Here is a 21,723-nt window from a genome sequence, read left to right on the forward strand (position 1 = left end):
CAGAGTCGCACCTGAACCTGTCAGGATGTAGATATAGAGGAGGTACATGGTGACAGGTTCATATATAGAAGAGAGAAGTTGGTACAGTTAGTTACTTTGGCTGCCACATGTGGCTGCTCGTACTGCTCTGAAGACTCAGGATGATTCACAGCCAGTGCTCAGTGAATGTGCTGCCTGTTTCACTCAGGCTGGGGCTAAGACAGAGAGGAAGCTCAATAGAGGCCTGACAAGGAGGTGCTGTGTTTGCCGAATAAAGTGGGGTCTGCCTGGCTAGCCATGCCCTGCCTGTTTCCCATTAATTACCACATTCCTGGACTCTTGCTGTGTGTAGGAAGAAGAGGCTTGCATGATTGATTTATTTATTTATTTTATTTATTTATTTAAAATTTTTTGTATACCGACATTCGTTAAGAAAACATCACATCGGTTTCCATGAAACATAAACTGGCCAACGGGGGCTTTACAATGAAATTGATAAGGGAACTGGGTAGGGGGGAAGAGGGGGAAAACGAGGGGAAAAAACTGTACAAATAGATGATTACACATTCTGAGATAGTTCCCACATATTTTAATGTCTTTTTGCTAGGAGATGCTGAGAGCGCAGCCCAGGTGCTGGCCTGGATCTGAGCATGAGGCAGTGGTGACTTTGCCGTGGCATAGAGGGCCCATTCTGTGAAACAACGGCACTGCCAGATTATTAGGACTGGCGTGGTACTTCATTATAGCTATAAGGACAGTAATGTTAGTAGAGCATTTATCCCAAACTCACTCCACAGTGTGGTCTTTAAGTACTGAAAGTTACAACTATTCTTTTGTGGCTCAGCAGAATAAGAGGTATGATGTATTGTCTTAGCAGGAGATTTTGGATATAGTTAGGATTTTTTTTTGGCAGAGATGGTGTACATGCTTTTTTTTATGGGGGGGGAGGCAGGGGGTAAGACTTGGAGGCCAATGGCATCATGAATATTCAGAACAAACTTCTACAAGGATTTTTCTGGTGCCGTCTGTAAGCTGTTTTCATATAGACAGTTTTCTTTTTCACTCATGCAGTTTCTCTTTCTCCTTTAGCTCTATCTTCAGTCCAGGATGAAAGGCGACTGGGCCAGATTGCTGCGCCCCACGGTTCAGTTTGCTCTTGTCGCGGCCTCTGTGTATGTGGGTCTGTCCCGAGTTTCTGACTACAAACACCATTGGAGTGATGTACTCACTGGACTGATACAGGGAGCCATAGTGGCAGTGCTGATTGTAAGTATGAACAGGTGCTTAGTTTAAGGCATTGCATCAGCTTTAGTATTATTGGCAGCATCTAGAGTGCAGTAGTGAAAAGTGTGGTGCAAGGCATTGTGTAGCTCTCCTTGCACAACTGCATTTATTTACAATACAAAACATGGCTCTAATATACATATGGAACAATATCAAGGATAAGTCAAACCTAAATGTTCTACTCTTTCCAGAAATCAAGGAAAGAAATGGAGCACTTAACACCATGAGGCAAAATAATATGATTATAATCAGGCTGTGGTGAATAAGAAAGCTTTTTATGCACTTAAAATATCATCGTCCAAATAGTTTATATAAACATACATGCAGTGAAGAAATGAAGAAAGGTGTTTGTTTCTTCATCCATGGCAATAGGCAGAGTCTGGAAAAATACCCCTACTGGTGGAGACAGAATAGAAATGGTGTTTGGAGCAGGGCTGTTTCCAAGGCTGTTCTTTACTAACATTGGATCCAGGAACATGGGTATATAATTTCATGTTACCTTTGAGAATTATACAAGCTTATTTTATCTGCTAAGTATTAGGAAATAACCTTTTTTTCACTGCAGGGTTGTGTTATGAACAGCTTGAATAGTGATATTTTAATTGTACAAATACAACTTTGTTAGAACCAGTGGGCTCCGTATGACTTATTTTTTTTATCCTGGATGGGGTGAATATCATCTTTCTTCTCTTATTTATGGCACTAGTAGAAGTTTTGACTATGGGGAAATTCTGTATAATGTAGAATTTGCATGGAATCAGCCATACAAGCACAGCCTGGACAAAGGAGGTGACTGCATAAACCCCTACTGGCCAGGAAGAGGTGGTCATCTTCACGCAGGCGTTAATGGGGTTTCTTTCCCTCGGCTGTGGCTACTTCTTCTCTGATTGGGCTGGTGAAGATTTCCTGTTCACTGGAGCCCCTAGCTCCTGATGCTACAGCAGCTGGAAGCTGTTTGTTTCACCCATTAGTGGAGCAAATGGTCAGCAAACTGGCACCCTTTGGGGCCAATAGAATAGCATCCTCCTTCCAGCCTAATATTAAGGCTGATACAGAACAGTGCGCTCGGCTGAGCGCACGGTTTAGCCCCCATTTGATTGCGCGTTTTACACGTGCTATTATTACCCCTTATACTGTAAGGGGTAATAGCACATGGCCAACCTCCCCCCCCCCCAAAATAGCGCTCATTACATGCAAATGCATGTTGATGAGCCTATTAATTATCCCCTGTGGGATACTGAAAGTAAAATGTGCAGCCAAGCCGCACATTTTACTCTCAGAAATTATAATCATGGACAACACCAGGAAACTGTACAGAAAAGCAGAAAAAAACTGCTTTTCTGTACACCCTCCGACTTAATATCACTATGATATTAAGTCGGAGGCCCCCCCCAAAAAAAAGTGTCTGCCAGCCTGCGGGTTGGAAAACGGACGCTCAATTTTGCCGGCATCTGCTTTCCAAACCCCTGGCTGTCAGCGGGTTCGAAAACTGACGCCGGTAAATTTAAGCGTCGGTTGTCTGACCTGCTGGCAGCTTCCGCTAATAAGGAGACGCTAGGGACAGGCCCTAATTTAAATAGAGAATCGCATGCTCGGGGGAGGTGCCTGGGCATGCGTCGGGAGCGCTGGCTCTCCCGCGGGCTTTTTGAAGTGGCCTGGTTAAGAGCACAGAAGTACATGGTAGGCTGCATGGTATTTATCTGCTATCTGCACCTCCTACTCAGCTTTATAGTTCATTCCTTTCCCTCAGATATGCTCTGGCCTTGGTCCAGGCTTTCTTGAATTGTTATGGCACTTATCACCTCCATAGGGAGGCTGTTCTATGCATCATCCATCTTTCCTGTAAAGAAATATTTCCTTGGATTACTCCTACCCCCACTTTCACCCTCATCTCATGGCCTAGTTCAAGTCTCCTTTCTGCTAAGAGGCCCACCTCCTGTGCATTTATTCATTAGAAGTATTAAATGACTCATTATTATGCAATATATAAATTTATTAAATAACACCAGAAGTGATTTACAACATGACATTCATAATCCCCAATGAAATAACCATCTCTCCCTGTAAAGGCCCTGCTTACCTCTCTTTAACCTGTGCAATAGGCCTGGTCCTCCTTAAAATCTAGAGAGACAGAGCGTGCTTGTTGAGTAGGATCCTCCTGGGCACAGATAAGAATGTGAGTCCAGCTAGGAGCAGATAGGCCCTGTGACTTCAGGAGAAGGCAGCTCCTGTAATATCTTTGACCTAAATTGAAGCTGTGAGTACTTTACTGAAGGTAAGCACTCTACATGCTATGGTGTGAATACTGTTAAAATAAAGCTGGAATATTGGGTGAAAAAGGCTTGAGTCAATGTGAAGAGTATCTCCAGCCTGAAGTTTGCTTGACTATTCTATACACCTCTTTTCCCTCCTTTCTTCTAGGTCAGGGCTTCCCAAACTGGGGGTCAGGACCCCAAATGGGGTCACAAAATCTTCAGCGGGGGTCCCACCTCAATCAAACTGCAATGCTTTTCAGGCACCAGCAGCATTAGTAATGGAAGTCAGCTTGGGACTGCAAGACCGCACACACTCACAGGAAGCCTTGCATGAGGTGGGAGCGGAGCCACTGCCACTTGCAGATCACTGTTGGTTCAGGACCAGTTATGAGGGGAAGGCAAGGCTGAGTGTTCACAAGCTGGTGGAGATTGCCACTTCTTCTCTAACTTCACCCACCAGTGAACAAAGTCAAGAGAAAATGTTGTTCATGTCATCGGCCTGTCCCTCTTTCCACCAATTATTATTATTGATCATTGGCCCAGGGCCCACAAGAAAATGTTGTTCCTGACCCTGGCCAGGGGGATGTTTGAAGGAAGGGATCAGATACAGAAGGGGTTTGAGGGTTGGATTAGGTGGCAGAAGGTTTCAGAGGAAGCATCAGATGGAGATAATGTATATGGGGGAGGGGGAAAGGGACGGAGGATTGCCTGTGGAGAGTGAAACAGAAGGAATGACAGAAGATTAATTTGGGGATGAAAGATAAGAGCTGGGGAATGTGAGAAGGGTTGCAGGGGAGGAGGTAAGGCTTGGAGGTGAAAGGGGATGGGTTAGAGGGAGAGGATGACAGAGAATTAGGCGGTTAGAAGAAGATGTTTGGTGTGAGGATTAGCTGAGAGATGCAAAAAGGACTGGAGAGGGTGACAGAATAGGCTAGGGAGGTGACAGGAGCTGGATTTCTATTTTTATTTGGCAGATGTAAGAGGGATCAGCTGGAGGGGAAGAGTTAAGAGTGGAAGTTGAAAAAGGAGATCAGCTGGAGTGTGGGGAGGATGAGAGTGCAGAGGAGATTGGATTTGGATGCATCCCCTCCCCCCACTAATTTATTTTGATCACCACCTGGGGGTCATGTATATTTTCAAGTGTTAAAATGGGGTCACATTGGCTAAAGGGTTTGGGAAGCCCTGTTCTAGGATATACATATTTAGATCTTTAAGTCTGTCCCCATGTGCTTCATGAAAAAGACCATTGCCCAATTAAGTCAGGGCAGAGGGCAGCTTCTTATCTCGAGCCTTTTGAAGAGCTGATCTGCAGGATGGGAGCCAGTATTCCAAATAAGGACTCATCACAGACTTAAACAGAGCCAATATTATAACTAGTTTCCTATTGACTATTTCTTTCATTATGCACCCAGTATATATAAATCTATATCCTGCTTCTCCATCAACAAGCAGGGCCAAATTAGCCACGACATCATTTGATGGTACCAAATGGATCCTTCTCTTCTAACCCAGAGTTTTGGTGGTTCTGAATATGCAGATGAGTTCTCATGTGGGTGCTGCCTTATCAGCCCCTCTCCTTGTCTCTCAAGATTTTGGTACTTGTATTTTTTTTTTAAATCTCAATTTGAGTTGAATTGTCTCACTACCTTAGCAGCCCCTCAACAGCACTTTTTAGTGCTAACAAAAAAAAAAAAAGTTAGTTACTTCCAGCTCTAAGAATGCTGCCCTTAACAGCTTCAAGGACCTGGGGTTAACCAGAAGCTATCCATAACCAATGGCTAGGACATTTGTTATTGGTGTCTAGGGCCAAACCACAATGCAGTTAATTTTACAATTGTGACCGTATGTCACCAAGGTCTCAGAAGAACAGAGTGTGGAACTTCACAGGTTGGTGAAAAGCCAGAGTTGTTCCTTCTTGTGGGGTGGACTTCCTCAGGCTCCCACAGTGTAGAGTTGAACAGGAGCTCCTCGAGCAGCCCAGGGTCCAAGCTCTGCTGCCCCATCAGGGTAAAATAAAACACATAAGTGGCATGAGCAAGGGTCTATAAGGCTCATCATTACATAAGAAGTAGCATGCCATGCACTGGAGCCAGTGCTGTAGTTGGAGAGACTGAGGCTTAGGTCAGATTCCATACCATTAAAGCACCCAGCGCTGTTGGAATAGCGAACTCTGGTACCATCAACACCCTTGGGCTCTTAGTGATTTCAAAGGTCTTCACCAAATGCCTAGCACTAGAAGTAGTGCATCTTCATCATTATGGAATTGGTGTCTTCCTATCTCTGAATGATGGGCTGGTGATGGGACCTTCCTAAGCAGGAGTGTTGGAGTCCCTGTAGATGATGATTCAGATTCTTCAGTTAGTGGAGTTCATTGTAAAACTTCACCAAATCAAAACTTCTCTACCCAAAAAAATCAAGTACATAGGAACAGGGAGAGACTCTTTGGAAGAGAGAGCATGCTCTGTCAGAGCAAATGTGCTGCCTTCGAACCTTGATCTGGAGCCTTCTACAGAAAGAACAAGACCCAGCCAGGGAGATGGTGGTTGGCCTAGGTCACCTACTGGCAGTGTTAGATGCGGTCCCATGATCCACCACAACTCCAGTGGAGGCTCCATGTCCTGGATGCAAAACAGAAGCTGCTCCTCTGTTGAAATGAAACACTTAGTTGAAGTCACTTTGTTCCATCACCCCTGACAGAGATCTTTGAAGATTTTGAAACATTGCCAGTGGCAGGGGCTGTTATAGTTGAGGGACTATGTTAGATTAAGATAAGTGGTTAAAAGGTTATTTACATGGGATGCCACGAAGAGAGAGAGAGAGGGAGTAGAGCCAGCAAGCAAGAGCCTCCTTTCACCCCATGTGCTGGTAAAATCATCATGGGGTATCGCAAGCGCATAAGAGGCATGCCTAGGGCGAGAACTGGGACACCACAGCGAGAGAAGGAATCTGTTAGGGAGTGGAGCCAGCGAGATCGTCCGTTGCCCCAGCAGCTGGTGATCTCAACTTCATTTATTCCCCTAATTGAAATCTTATGAGGAAAACACCAGCACCTGTAACATCTGTTTTGTGTCCTATTGATCGGCCTGTGGCTTATGTAACAGCCCTTTTGCCTATGGGTGATATTGGGGAGGGCTAATTATCAGCAGGGGCCTCCCTTAGTCCTGGTTTTAACCCTCCATCTCTACAGCAGACTACAACTCAAGCCATACTGAACTTATCCCAAAGTTGTGGAGTAGGTACGGTTGGCTTTTCAACTTCTGTGAAGGCATCTACTGCGTTCCCTTTGGAAGTTACTGAGAGCTGATTCCATTTTTCTTCAGGTGGGAGAGACTGCATGACTGCCTGATCTCTCTTGTTCTGATGTGCACTTGATGTTGAGGGAGGATCAATGCTCTCTAATGTTTATGCACAATCAGTGTCAATGCAATTTCTGCCAAGGCATCAGTCTTAACTTTCCCAAAGAGTTTCTCTATCAGCTCTCATCAGGAACAGTATCCGCTAGGGGTTATTTTTGGACATGTAGAACATTGAGATGTTGTAGACCTCCTCCAGACATAGCTCACATCTATCACGGAGAGCTGTGATAGATATGATGTGGTCGCACAAGGGGCGCTTACTAAAGCTGCTGGCTTTCTTTACTTTCTGGACATTGGCTAAAAATAGATTAGGAAAAAAAAAATCAGATGGTTTGATTTTAACCCCCCCCCCCCATGATCAATGTCTCTCTAATAACGGATGGCAGTGCACTCTAATCAAACTAAGGGCATAGAATCAAGAGAACCATGCAACCCTGCATGAGAATTTAAGATTTTTGTCTCAAGAGGACATGACCCTGCCCATGGAACTATGCAGAAAAACTGTGTGACACAGTAAAACAAGTCATACTGCAAATGCTCACTCAAGCAAGCCAAAAGCTCCTAGAAGTTTGAGTAAAACTTTCTGCTGTGGGCTCTGTTGGATGATGTAATCTCACAAGTGAGGACTTAACATTGTTTGTCCTCTGAGAATAGATTAGTCTGGTATAAAACTGTATCTCAGTCATGGTTCTCTGTGACCACCCATTATATCCAAGTCCGTCTCTTTCATGACTGCCTCTAGATCTAGGACTTTATTTCCATACTATGAGCCTTATGGATATAGCTGTCCAGATGTTGCCCTTTTTTCCACATTTTGGGTAAGCATTTGATGTTTTATTTACCTGAAGACTTTTACTTTTCTTAAGGCTTTGTCTAGCCCTCACTGATGATCCTAGTTTAAAGCCCTCCTTAGCAGAAGATGGAGGGGAGATGGGGAAAGAAGCAGAAGAAGTGCTAAGCCTGAGGGAGTGAGGGAGTTTGGACCTGGGGTAGGGGAGAGGAAAGAGTTAGGTATTCAGCTTGGCTGGGAAGAGAGAGCAGAGGGGATGAAGCTTGGGACTGACCTTTGATGTATGTTTAGTTCCTGGTGGAATTCTCCATAAAAAGCTAAAGACTGCATCTTTGAGTAATTTTAAAATGCAATATGGAAAAAAAAATTTAGATTTATATTGTTATAGACAAAAAATATGTAGAATTTTGCTGAATTTTAGAAGTTGGGATGTGGCATTTAAGTTTTTTGCACTCAATTCCCCAAAGTGTAACATTTGAATTTGACTATTAATATTGTTCCTAGTGGACTGATACCCTGGTGAATCTTTGGCTAATTCTAATATAATCGAGGTTGGCTTCCTTTTATCCTCTTGACTACACTAAAATACACATGTTGTGAAAAAGTTCCCTAGGGCTGGCCTCTAGCTGAGACATCTATCATCAGTTTTGGGCAACTGGCAGCAAGGCAAAGACAGTTATGCGTGCACTAGAGTATGATGAGCTGAGGCTTATTCCTTTTATAAAAGGACTCCTGCCAATACATCTGCTGTATCTCTTCTTTGTTGACCAAGGATTTGTTGTGTTTTCCTTGTGGTAATCACCTTTCAGATTCACCACTGTGGGTTTCCTCTTTAAAACCTTCCATCCTAGGTACAATTGGAACTCTCACTGCCCACAAGGGTAAGAAGTTCTGCTTCTGAGGAAATTCCTTGACGCTAATCTTTATAATGGACTGGAGCTGTTGCAGCCACCTTCTCTCTCCTTCCCCTAGTATTGAGCATATCCTGATGCAAACCAGTCTGCCACACCATAATGCCACAGCCTGAGATGCAGCAGCGGGGATTTTTTATTTTTTTTAAAGAAATACATATTCCTAGCATGGGTTCTGGTTGGGCCAGGATGTTGTAGCAGTGTGTGAAGTTGCTGGGTAGAAATTTATTTGGATTCTATATGCAGATTTTATTTACAATAACTGAAAACTATTTATAATTTTATTTATTTTATTTAAAAACTCTTCTATACCGTCGTTAAGTTAGATAACCATCACAATGGTTTACAGAAAGGCACGATAATGAAAAATAAGAGTGGTATAGATTACAAATTAATCATGTGCCAACATAGTATGGTAACAATTTAATACAATAAACTGTGTGTGTAAGTTAAGCCTGTTTGTTAGGAACATATTAGGCGGTTTGAATTTAACATGCCTACAACTTGTTACTTATTGAAAATCCTCCCAATATCCCCTTAAGAACTTTATTACAGTGAAGAAAATTATAAGGGCGCAGTGGGATAATATACAAGTCCCATCTTTTATAGGCTGGATACAAAAAGTTTCCTCCTTTAGCCTTCCACTCATAGCAGAAGATGGGACTGGAAAGGCCTCCAATGCTCATGGGTGCCATTATGGTGCTCGTCCTATGTAAGATATGATAGTCTACAAACATTCTTGTAAGAGCTGGATCAGATGTGGAGAAAACAACTCAATATTTTTTTTTAAAATGTGGAATAATAATCTTATTTCTCAAATGTTTTATAGTTAGAGTTCCTGCAACCTACATTCAGCTGAAGGACCATAAGCAGTTCTAATAAACCATACTAATGTCTGTGCATTTTCCTTTAGGTTGTTTATGTATCCGACTTCTTCAAGGAGAGGTATAATTTGAATGACAACCAGGAAGCTTCACATACCACTTTGCGAGAGACATCAACTACTGGCAGTCACTATGGATCTAATCACCAGCCATGAAGGAATGAAGGTCTTAGCCTGAGCAGGGCTCTCTGCTTTCTGTAAGAAGATATCAGAAGGAAAGAAAGCCCTCCTGATGTGTTAAATATATTTAAATGCCTTTAATGGACTGCTGCTGCTATACCTCTTAAATGCCCACTTTACTTGTATATAGTAACAAACACCAATATGTACATGTTATAGCTTTAAAATTTGTTTTTAAGCATCTGTCACCTATACAAAATATTCAAGTATTCAGCCTGTAAATTTTTTTATTAAAATAATGCAGTACTGCTTTTCTGTACAAACAATGTACTTTACTAGACTGAGTACAGATTTATCCAATGAACATTAAAATGTTTACAGCAAATACCCAAGTGGTATGACACTCCTTAAAAGTTAAATAACTGAAGTATAAAACAGATACTGATGCCGGGATGATCTCAACAGCTGCTTGCATATTACTCCCAATCCTCTGCAGACTTTCACCAGCCATACTCTCTCTTCACATCTTCCTTAAAGATAAAGGCTTGCAGCAAACACAATGTCTCGCTTGATTTTCGTAATTCCTAACCAGAGCGAAGCAAACACAAACACAATCATTGCTAAATCAGACCTAATTCTGTGGCATAGCATCTACAGTCAGCATTAGCAGCACATGCTTAGCATTGTTCACACTAAGCAGCACAGGTATGTATGAAACAATGAAGACATGTACTGCTGCTTAGCATGGGAATGGCTTACAGCTGGATTACTTAGAAAGGATTCTCTCTTGCCTGGTATCAGTTATAGAAAATGTGAAACAGGATAGTATTACACAGTACCAGTTTTTCTAGAATGAGCAGAAGCCCTTGCATAAAGTCCAATCACCATCCCATACAGTAAAAGCCAGCTGGATAACTATGGGAGGGAAATGAATAGGTACATACACAGAAACATAGCAAAGTACAATGACTTTAAAATCTACATATGTCCCACCCTTACTTGGGTAATATGTAAAACAACTTAGGGGTTAGAGAAAATGAATTATTAGCAGGGTATTTCCAAAATTATCCAGATCATTTGGATAAATGGTTACTTACCCTAGATCTGAGGTTCTAAACCTGTCCTGGGGGACCCCCCCCCCCGCCAATCAGGTTTTCCTGGATATCCACAATGAATACACATGAAATAAAATTTGCATGCTATGGAGGCCCAGTATATGCAAATTTATCTCATGTGTATTCAGTGTGGATACTCTGAAAACATGACTGGCGAGGTCCCCCAGGACAGGTTTGGGAACCACTGCCCTAGATATAAGGATATAGTGAATGGGACTAAGTTGCACCCACCTCTTCTGAACAAGACTACCATCATATATAATTCAATTAAGCTACATGCACACCTACAGCTAAACAAACTTAGTAGAGCTGGCAGTTTTAGAAACAAACTAAAAATGGGGTGCTACTGAGCAAATTATCCAATTTATTGCATTTCCATAACACATACTGTTACAAATTAATTATATTACTTTCATGGGATCTGTATTTAACAGCCCAACATATAAAAAAGTACTTCAATTGTTTGTGTTAAACATATGTCACTTCAATAAAAATATTTTGCAAGAAATACCTATTAAGTCAAAAGACATATGTTAAACTAGAACCACAAAAATCGTTTCTATCTTTGCTGCTTTGGTTTTTGGCATATATAGAAAATTTGGGATTTGGTTCTCAGCTAGATGCTAAAACACTTATCAGTTTACATGCAACAGAGATGTTTGTTTGAGGTGCGCATACCTTCTGCAAATTTATTTTCCAGTTCTGTGTTGCCAATGGCTTTTGCTGCTTGACACATCTGTCGAAGCAATTCTTCTAGTCTCCTCATGCAGCGAATTATGCTTCCTGGATCAAAATGAGAATAAATCTAAACTGTTTACATAAAAAGACACTGCTTTTAGAAAAGTCCTAGCTGTAACGGAGGAAACACTGGTCTACCATCAGCACATGGTGCCGCAGGCTCTGCCTCCTGGAGCTGGTACACAGCAATATGGAAGCAGAGGTCTCACTCCCCAAGTAAAAAGGACCTGCAGGTTGCTTTGGGGGCCCCCCTTGCTAAAAAGCAGAAGCAAGCAATTAAGGCCTGGGTTTCTCAGTGTAGGCTGGTGAAGTGCTTGAAATAGGCAGGGGCGGATTGCAGCAAAATATCAGCCTGGGGGATTTTTTCCAAAACTGGCCCACAGGGAACCGGAATCCCTTATATACTTTCCTTGCAGCACATACTTCAACAGCTGACCCTTTAGAAAGACATCATGTGACCTGAGCCAAAAAGTCTCCAAAATAAAATGTTACATTTTTCCTAAATACAAAGTAGAGGACGCCCTTGATGAGCTAACAGCTGTACTCCCCCTTCCATCCAGTCAATTGGTTGGGTCCCCCCCCCCCCCCAAGTTTGGTTACATCTCATATACAGATAGATATCCTAGTAAAGTGCTAAAGTCTCTTGTCAATCAATCAGCTCTTGAGCCAATTGCCAAATAATGAACCACACTCCCAGCCAATGCCACACACAGATGCTCAGTTACTCAGACATATTTTCAGATTGAAGAAACTTTATTGGCACATACACACTGACACACACACATACTGGCAGCGAGTGGGTGTCTGTCACAAAGGCACACCCACACACACCAAGAAAGAGTGTGCGCATCTTTGTGTCAGAGAGACACACACCACAGTCTCTCTCTCTCCTGTTGGAACAGAGAGACACAGGAGCAAGACACTGGAACGCAGGAAGGAAAACTAGAGACACCGGAGTGTACGACCAGATTGCCAAGGCCCTGAGCTAGGGGCATTATTCACTGTGTGAGCTCTGCGGGAGCGCACTGTACTGAATCGGCCTGAGTAATAAGGAAAGTCCATTCCTTATTGTCAAGTCCCTAAAGTACGAATTGGAGACACCTAAGTTTATCTAGTTAATAACTGTTAATGGACTTGTTTTCTAGCAAAATATACAAACCTTTTTAAACTCAGCCATACTTCTAGCCTTCACCACGTTCTCCGGCAACAAACTCCACAGTTTACTTGATCATTGACAGAAAAAATGCTTTTTAAAAATTTGATTTAGATCTGCTACAAGTAAGTTTCATGGAATGTCTTCTAGCTCTAGTATTGTTTGATAGACTAAATCAGAGGTAAGCAAATCTTTTGAGACACAGTCCCCATTATATTCATGCAGTTGGTGGGGGATCCTGAAGGTGAGTTACTTCTTATATATGTGTGCATGCATATTGGGTCAGTCCAAGGGGCCATCAAGCTCAGTATCCTGTTTCCAACAGTGGCCAACCTCACCAGCACCGCACATACACTTCCTCCTGACTCACCCCCTTCCTTTCTGGGCCTGTAGCTTTACCTAGGCTTCTTCACTGGCCCCCACCCCACCAGCAGATTCCCAATGACTGTGCACTACCAGTTGCTGCATTTATGATGCCCCAGTCTACTACTCTGTATGCCTACGCCGGGGAGGGGGAAATCAGAAGTGATCCATGCTGTTCCCTGGACTTAAAAAAAAAAGCCCTGGCTGAAACTGGGAGACAGTGATCTACAGTAGCACAGCTCCAGATGAAACCTTGCTTTCTCGTGTAGAGCCAGCAAAGCCAGGGCCGGTGCAAAAGTATTACGAAACAAAAGTGAGTCTTGCATTCCTCTCTCCCCAAACACAATTACAGTTTATGCATTTATAATAACATTTTACCTGAAGTTCAAAGTATAGTCTTCTGAGGTAAAAGCATTGCTTAAAACAGTGTGTTTTATATTTAAGTACCAACCAGTAAACCCTTGCAAAAACAAGTTGGAACCCTTATGGTATTAGGTTTATTGTAACGCCAGTTGGGCTTGGGGCATAGCCCTCAAAGCCATGAATAAACCTCCCATATGAAAAGAGCACAAACTGCCAGCATTCAAACTGTTACAAACCTACCTATGAAAAGGCAAACTTCAAATATGACACTAAAACATCAATCACCTCCTATTGGGAAAACAGAACAAGCCAGGTTGCTATAGATCCCTACACAGAAACTACACAGTAGTAGAATACTTTACTTCGGCCATACATGCCGAACACAGACTGATCCTCACCAAATACAGAATAAAGGGACCATAAAATATAAACAAATGTGCAGAGAAAAACTGAACTGGAAATCACAATAAGTCAGACTCTGCAATGCAGCAATAGAAAAACAGAAAATACCATCATTCCTCATAAAACATCAAACAACGAAATCAAGAACTATAAAACAGGAATCACAATAGGAAATTCATACTAAAAATATATATTTCCAAACAGCTGATGAATAGAACATACAGTAATTAAACTTATATACACATTTTTGAAAATTTCCCCAACACCAATAAAATATTTCAAGAACAGCAGACATCAAAATAATATTCAATAACTAAAACTAATAAGGATAGAAAAAGAATCCTCCGTTCTGCATAGCTGGGAAGTTTTAATTCCATTCACCTTGAGATGGTCATGAATTAGTTGTTCTCTAGCACACGTCACACACACTCATATGCTCACTCATGCACACACAGTCTCCCGCTCTCACTGATGTGCTTACTTGCTCTGACACACATGCTTATTGACACACATGCTCTCACCCATGGCCTTATGCATGCTTTCACACACATGCTGACTCATTCACTCTCCCTCACACACATGCTCACTGACACCCTTGCACTGTCACACTCACACATGGTCACTGGCACATAAACTCTGACTCATCCGTCCAGTCATGCTCAGACTTATGCACACTCACACATGCTGTCATTCTCTCCCTTGCACACATGCTCACTGACACACTCACACATGCTGACATACATACCTCACTGCCTCATACATTCAGTCATGCTCACTCATGTTCGCTTTTCTCCCCCTCTGTCTGTGAATAAGTAAAACAAACATGTTTACTCACATTGATGGTCAGGGAAAATCCAGGCAGAGCCCAAGAGAGAGGAGAGTCTGGGAGTGGGCTTTTGAGGGAGGGGGTGGCCATTTGCTGTGGGAAAGCCTGAGGTCTGTTAAGCCACTTAAGCCCTGAAGCTGTTTGTTTTTGTGTGTATTTTTTCTGCAGCATCAGAATAAAAGAAGCCTGCCACAGAGGAAAAATGTGGGAGCTGGGAGGCAGGCATTCAGCCTGCGGTGAGGCAGAGGCAGGAAGTGTGCTGGCTGCCTCCCGCTGGCAAAAACAGAAGCGGGGCAGGCGTGAATAGAGGCAGCAGGAGTGTTTCCCACTGCCATGATGATGATGGGGGATGGGACAAGCGCAGCAAATAGGCCCATGGAACCGGGGCTGCTGCGGGGAAAATACAAAAGCAGCACTAAGCGGAGGGCCTCGGGGGGAGGCTCCTGCTCACCGAGAAATGTCACATGGCTGCTGTTGGTCACCGTGATTCTGAACTAGGCATGTGGCTGCGGAGAGTCGCCACGGCCACACGTCTAGTACAGAATCACGCCGACCAACACCTATCACGTGATTGGGGAAACCGGCCCACCGGGGCATGCCTGAAGCTCCTATAGGCCAGTCCATCCCTGGAAATAAGGTCTGACCATGCACTAAGCAGGACTAAGATCAAACATAAGGCCCGCATTATGAGCTGAAGAGTCCTTTGTCGGCCATTTGGCTGAGTTTGAGAACCTGTATAATATGGGACATTAATGCCTTACTATCTGACCCCAACCAAAGAAAGGAGATTAAAACTCCTGAAAACAAAAAACAATCATTAAAAATAAGTTTTAAGGTCAGTAAGGGTTTGCTGAGCTAGGTGTAGGAAGACAGAACATAAGGCTTGCCATACTGGGTCAGACTAAGGGTCCATCAAGCCCAGGATCCTGTTTCCAACAGTGGCCAAGCCAGGTCAATAGTACCTGGCAGGATCCCAAGGGGTAGATGGATTCCAAGCTGCTTATCCCAGAGATAAGCAATGGATTTCTGCAACTCTCCCAATGGACTTTTCCTCCAGGAACTTGTCCAAATCTTTTTTTTAAAACGCAGCTATACTAACAGTTTTCACCACATCTTCTAGTAACGAATTCCAGAGCTTAATTATGCGGTGAATAAAAATATATTTTCTCTTAATAGTTTTAAATGTATTACCCAGTAACTTCATTGTGTGTCCCTTCGTCTTTTTACTTTTCGGAAGAGTAAACAACTGATTACCGTTTACCCATTCCACTCGTTATTTTATAGACCTCTATCATATCTCCCCTCAGCCATCTCTTCGCCAAGCTGAAGAGTCCTAACCTCTTTAGATTTTCTTCATAGGGGAATTGTTCTATCCCCTTTATCATCTTCGTCACCTTTCTCTGTACCTTTTCTAATTCTGAATGGTACAAGTGGCCACAAGATCAACTTTAGCTTGCTCTTCAGTCAAGATACCTGCTTGCATTACAATCTATGCATCTATAATCCATGGAGGATGTTACCTAACACATATAGTTAGATTTTAAATTTGAATTTAATAATCTTTGTACAAGGGCTGCAAAACGTCCTGTTATACTGGTCAGCTTGACACAAAAAGCTAGTCACGAATACTGTATTCATCCAAATATAAAACAAAACATTAAAAAAAAATCTAAGCTATTTCAACTGGGAGATACCCTTACCTAGAATTGTGTAAAGACTGGAGAGATCATCTGGAAAGAGGGAATAGAACATCCATTTACGTCAATATGACATACAACGGCCTTCGGAGGCAGAAGCAATGGACAATTTAATTGAAGACATACAATAAAAGAGAAAGTGCTATTGCTAGGTGATTTCAGTCTAGTGGATGTTGATTGGGATTTACCAGCTATGGTGCAGTCGAAGTCAGGAGATCCTAGATTGTTTGCAGATTGTTCTGACAGCTGGTAACAGAACTGACCCGTGACTGTGCGACATTGGACCTGGTGCTTACAAATGGGGAAAGTATTTCTGATTCATAGTGGGGAGATCTTCTGGGATCCAGTGATCCCTGGATGGTGTGATTCAGTATTAGCACATAAGAAGAAATGGTTCATTCAAAGGCAAGGGTCCCAGACTTTAGGAAAACTAACTCTGTTAAGATGGAGGAATTCTTCAAGGAGGTAATTAATGGGATAAAAGAAGTAAGGGAAGTAGAAGAGCAGCAGGCCAAACTAAAAAGGAGACCTTATACGGGCAACAACCTTTTTTGTTAGAAAAGTAAATAAAGTTAAGATGACAAAGAGGCCACTGTGGTCATCTAAAGAACTGCTGAAAAGCTAAGGGGAAAAAGGTTAGAATTCATAAAGTACAAGAGATTACAGAGAAAGGAAGACAGGCAACAATATCTAGTAAAGCTAAGAGAAGCTGGGAAAATACAGGCATACATGGAAGAAAAGAAAAGCTAACATGGTAAAACAGCAGAAGAAGTCACTTTGCTTTTAGATATATTAGTGACAGAAGTAGGATGTAAGACTCGAAGGTGAAGGGGGAAATATGTAGGGGCTGAGGAGTAGAAAGCAGAATTGCTCAACAAGTATTTCTGTAAAGCGCTCACTGGGAAAGGCTTGGAGTAGGAGCACAGAAAATGTTCACAAATAGGGATGGAAGTAAGGTAAACCTCAAACAATTTTCAGAAGACCATGTTAAAAATCTGTGGATTGCTAAAGGCTAGAGGACGGAAATAAGGAAAGAATGCAGGGAGGTAACTTGCTGGTGCGGCGGTTACTACCCTTAGCAGAAGGCATGGGATTACTATCCTTAACCAATAAGCCTTGATGCTTTAAATGCAACAAACATTGCTCCCTGCTTCAACAGCAGGGGGAAAAGGGAAACTTGGATTCAGACAACCACCAAGAGGGCCCTGACTTCTACGGTCTGAGGTCCTGATACGCAGACATAAGGGAAAAAGCACAGGACTGCTTCTACGGCCAAGTCCATAAAGTAGAGCCCGTCAAGCAACACTGAATTTTCAAGAGAGCTCATCACCTAGTAAAAGATGTTGCTAGCTGAAATTTGTATGGATACTATAAGGTTTGGGGATAACTGCACAGAGTGGCAGTTAGTACCTTAAGCTTGCTGGACAGACTGGATGGACCATTTGGTCCTTTTCTGTCATCACTACTATGTTACTATGTTAAAGAGGAGCCAGCAAAATTGGGTGACCAGAGAGTTAGATCAGGGGAGAGTGCTAGATGTAGTATACTTGGATTTCAGGAATGTCTGTGACACTATTCCACATAGGTGATTATAAACAAATGCTCCTGGGGGGAATTCTGCACAAAAAAATTTAAAAGTCTGCACATAAAAACTTAAAAGTCTGCAAAATTCCTCATACTTTATATTGGTCAAATGAACACAATATACATGAGAGTAAGTAAGTAATTTAAAATGTAATACATGAAAAAGTTATTACTTAAAGATGCAGAGTTTTAAAAATTTTGTGCAGAATTTTCTTAGAAGTTCACTATAAGAGTGTATCTCACCCTCTCTCCCTACTCCCCTGGCCAGTCTCCTTTCACTTTGCCCTCTCAGGCCTATCTCCTCTACCTGCCACTATCTCTCCCCTCCCCCTCTAGGCTCAATCCCTTCCCACTCTATCTCCACTCCCAGAGTTTGACCCCTCTCTCAATACTGCCCTTCACACAGGCTCCCTCTATCCCTCTCTCTCTTGTATACAACACATACCTCCTCATATAGGCTCTCTCTCACACACACTTACACACTCTCCTACAGACTCCCTCTTCATACATACTCCCTTATACAGGTTTCCTTTCTCTTGCAACCCCCCTCATACAGGCTTCCTTTCTCTTGCACCCCCCCTCATACAGGCTCCCTCTTCTCTTGCACACACACCCACACAGGCTCCCCCTCTCTCATGCATACACCCTCACACAGGCTACCTATGTCTCTCTCACACACCCCTGCACACTGGTTCCTTCTCTTGCTCACACCCCCCATACACATAGGCTCCCTCTCTCTCACATCTCTCTCATCTCTTCACAAAGGCTCTCACACATACCTTCACAAGGGCTCTTTCTTACACATGTAGACACCCTCACACAGGCTCCCTCTCTCACAAACCAAACAAGCACCCTCACATACACACAATCCCTTTTTCACACACACACACCACACACATACACACTCCTTCACAATCTCCTCACATAGGCTCTCTCTCTGGCACCCACACCCATGCACTCTCACATATGCTCTTTCTCTCAGTCTTACACACACACACTTACTCTCACCGGGGCCTGCTTCATCTTTGCCGCGAGTGGGACGGCCTCTGCTTGCAGCAGGTTGAGGCCTGCTCCTTTGCTGTGAGCAGGACAACCTTCACTCACAGCACACCAGGGCCTGCTTATCTTTGCCACGAACGGGAGCTAGATTTTCAGGATATCCGCAATGAATATGCATGGGATAGATTTGCATGCACTGCCTCTTCACACAACACATAGTTAATCTATGGAATTTACTGCCACCGGATGCTGTGGAGCCAAATAGTATAAGTGGATTCAAAAAGGGATTAGTGCAGTAACAGCTCATGTGTAGGTGTGGTGGTGTAATTGCATAACCAAAATGTAATTAAGAGAACAGAGGCGCAAATAAGTAATGGACAGAAGGATGAGGGCAGTGGAGTTGGAAAGGTCCAGGGTGACAAGGGTGTAAGAGAAGAGGAAGAGTGGGGAGGGTGCAAGGCAACTGAAGAGGCAGTAAGGACAGTAGTGCTTGTTGCACTACCTGCTTTTTGACCAAGCAGTTGCCATTGGATTAGATACATTATGGAACAGAGATTAATCAGAGACCATTTAACAAAGTTCAACATATCCTCAAACTATGCTGCGAGGATAGAGCTTATGATATAGCACAGAAAGCGCTGGACACATCCTGTTTCTTATACATGTCCTCTAAGCACCCATGGCTTGCCACTATTGGAGTCCAGATGCTGGGTTAGATACCAAATCTACCCTGTATGCCAGGTCCTACATTATTATATCTGCATGGAATTCTAACAAGAATCTCCCCAACACTTACATTTGCAATTCTGAGATTGGCTAAGGAGGAATCTTCAAACAGAAATATATTGCTGTAAATGCCAAAAGTATTATATAAAATCTATTTTAAAAAGCATTTTGAAATTTAAAATAATCTCTGCCTGTTTTCTAAATGCAAATATACTTTACAGCAGTGGTTCCCAAAAGTGTTCATGCTGTGGAGCATCCAGGATTGGGTTCAGTTTGTCCTGGCACACCATCACTTTTTTTTTTTCAAATTTAGATTTATATTCCATTTTTAAGCCACTTCAAATTACATTGCCCCCCTCCCCCTCATCACTTTACCTCCACCTTGCCTTCCTTCCCACTCTTGACATCATCACTTTTCCATCCCATCTTTCTTCCCCAACCCATCATCACCATCTTCCTTTCCCTCTTCTCTGGTTTCCACCCAGCAAAGTCTTCCCCATTCCTTCTCCACACATTGGCATCACCGCCTTCCTTGCCATCTCTCCCTACTCCCCTTATATCACTACTGTCCACCCCTTCCCTCCAGTCGCTGCAGCACATTTCCCCTTTACTCTCTTCACATCCCCAAGTATCATCATCCCTATCTTTCCCTTCTTGCATCACTACCTTCTATTCTCTCCCCTACTCCCTAAGCAGCACCACTTACCTTCCTTCTCGCCCCTTGGCATCACCACCATTCCTTCCGTCCTTACCACCCACCCATAGCATCACCATCTTCCATTCCCTCCCTCCATTTCCTTGGCTCCTCTCAACCCCTGACAGCACCACTCCCCTTCTCCCCCTAGCATCACCACCATTCTCAGAGGTCAAGCAGGATGGTAGTCCTCACAGATGGGTGACATCATCAGATGGAACCCCGACATGGAAAAATTAACATCAAAGTTTTTAGAACTTTGACTTGGCACATTAAGCATGCCCTGCAGGCCCTATTCCACGTATCCGCTCAGGGTCCCTCCCCAGCCTCTCTTTTTCCTCAGAGATGTAAGCATCATGGCATGAGTGAGCTCATTGTGGCTTTTGGCCTTTTTGGAAAAATTTTTCTTAATATTTCTCGCTTTTCTGCAGATTTTTCTTTGTAGTATTCAAGGCCAGGTTCCTCTCGATGCTTCCCCGCAGAGTTCTGAGTTAGAGTTTTTGTTGTTTGTTAGGTTTCCTTTCGCGGTCGATTCTCCTGCAGTGAAAGTGCTTCAGTGACAGTCTACCATTGACGCCCACCACCATTGATTTCGATTTTGTGGCCCTTTTGTTTCATTCCATCATGGCCACGTTCGGTTTTCATCGATGCCCACGGTGCCAGAGGACCATGTCCATTATGGAACCCCATGAGTTATATGTCCTCTGCCTGGGGGCATTGCAGGATATCAGAGGTTGCTGTTTATGCGCACAAATGACCCTGAAGGGGTGGCTTCAACTCGACAAGATGGAGCAGCTCTTCGGGCCGAAGAAGACCGAGCCATTGGCATTGGTGGTATTAGCATCGATGGACCTTAGAGCCGCACCGATGGACACTGCGCCATCGATATCAACAGAACAGTCTGTTCCATCGGTGGATAGGGGCACCGGAGATTGACTATTGATCTCCTCCTGACCGAGGTTATCTGGTTCCTCTTCACTGGCCTTGGTACTGGGCTGAGCATTGAGGGAAGCCTAAGAAGCATAGACACTGGTCCCCATTGATGCACTGGCTCATGCCACAATGCCCCTGAAGTGACCCTGCGGCAAGGAGCACCAGTCCTCCATCGATGCCAGGGGTCCACGATGGTCTCCACTGGTCCTGATGCCAGTCACTGATCTGTCTCAAGGGTACAAAGAAGATCTGGCCACCCCTCCTTCCTCCTAGTTGGAGTTGGCATCAGCTGCGTTCAAGGAATAGCTGGAGTAGTGAGTCCAGCTCGCAGTTGAACGGGCGTTGCAGGGCATCGGCCCTGTTGCAGTGATGGCATCGGAGCTGGTAAATCTGTCCTGGAACTGTTGTTGGAGAAGCACAAATGTGCTCATCAGTGCATTACCATCCAGTGGGACACCAATGCCTACCCCTACCAATAGGGTGGTCGTTGCCAGTTCCTCTTCTGAGGAAGCTTCATCTAGGCCGGCAGAGATGCCTAGGCCTGTAGCCCCT

General features: G+C 43.5%; 2 protein-coding genes across 3 annotated transcripts in view; one reads left to right on the top strand and one right to left on the bottom strand.

Moving 5' to 3' along the window:
• The window catches only part of PLPP1 (phospholipid phosphatase 1), a 188,708-nt gene extending 178,745 nt beyond the window's left edge, over window positions 1-9,963 (top strand). For both annotated transcript variants that reach the window (XM_029577223.1, XM_029577230.1), the window contains exons 5-6: window positions 1,069-1,245; window positions 9,489-9,963. In XM_029577223.1, coding sequence (XP_029433083.1) covers window positions 1,069-1,245; window positions 9,489-9,614 — 303 coding nt within the window. In that variant the 3' untranslated portion in view covers window positions 9,615-9,963. The remainder of the gene's footprint in view (window positions 1-1,068; window positions 1,246-9,488) is intronic.
• The window catches only part of MTREX (Mtr4 exosome RNA helicase), a 325,983-nt gene continuing 314,107 nt past the window's right edge, over window positions 9,848-21,723 (bottom strand). Inside the window, exons 26-27 of the mRNA XM_029577212.1 lie at window positions 11,372-11,476; window positions 9,848-10,162 (exon numbers count right to left, since the gene is read on the bottom strand). Coding sequence (XP_029433072.1) covers window positions 10,110-10,162; window positions 11,372-11,476 — 158 coding nt within the window. The 3' untranslated portion in view covers window positions 9,848-10,109. The remainder of the gene's footprint in view (window positions 10,163-11,371; window positions 11,477-21,723) is intronic.

The sequence above is a fragment of the Rhinatrema bivittatum genome, chromosome 1, assembly GCF_901001135.1.
Source record: "Rhinatrema bivittatum chromosome 1, aRhiBiv1.1, whole genome shotgun sequence".
NCBI classification, from domain to species: domain Eukaryota; kingdom Metazoa; phylum Chordata; class Amphibia; order Gymnophiona; family Rhinatrematidae; genus Rhinatrema; species Rhinatrema bivittatum.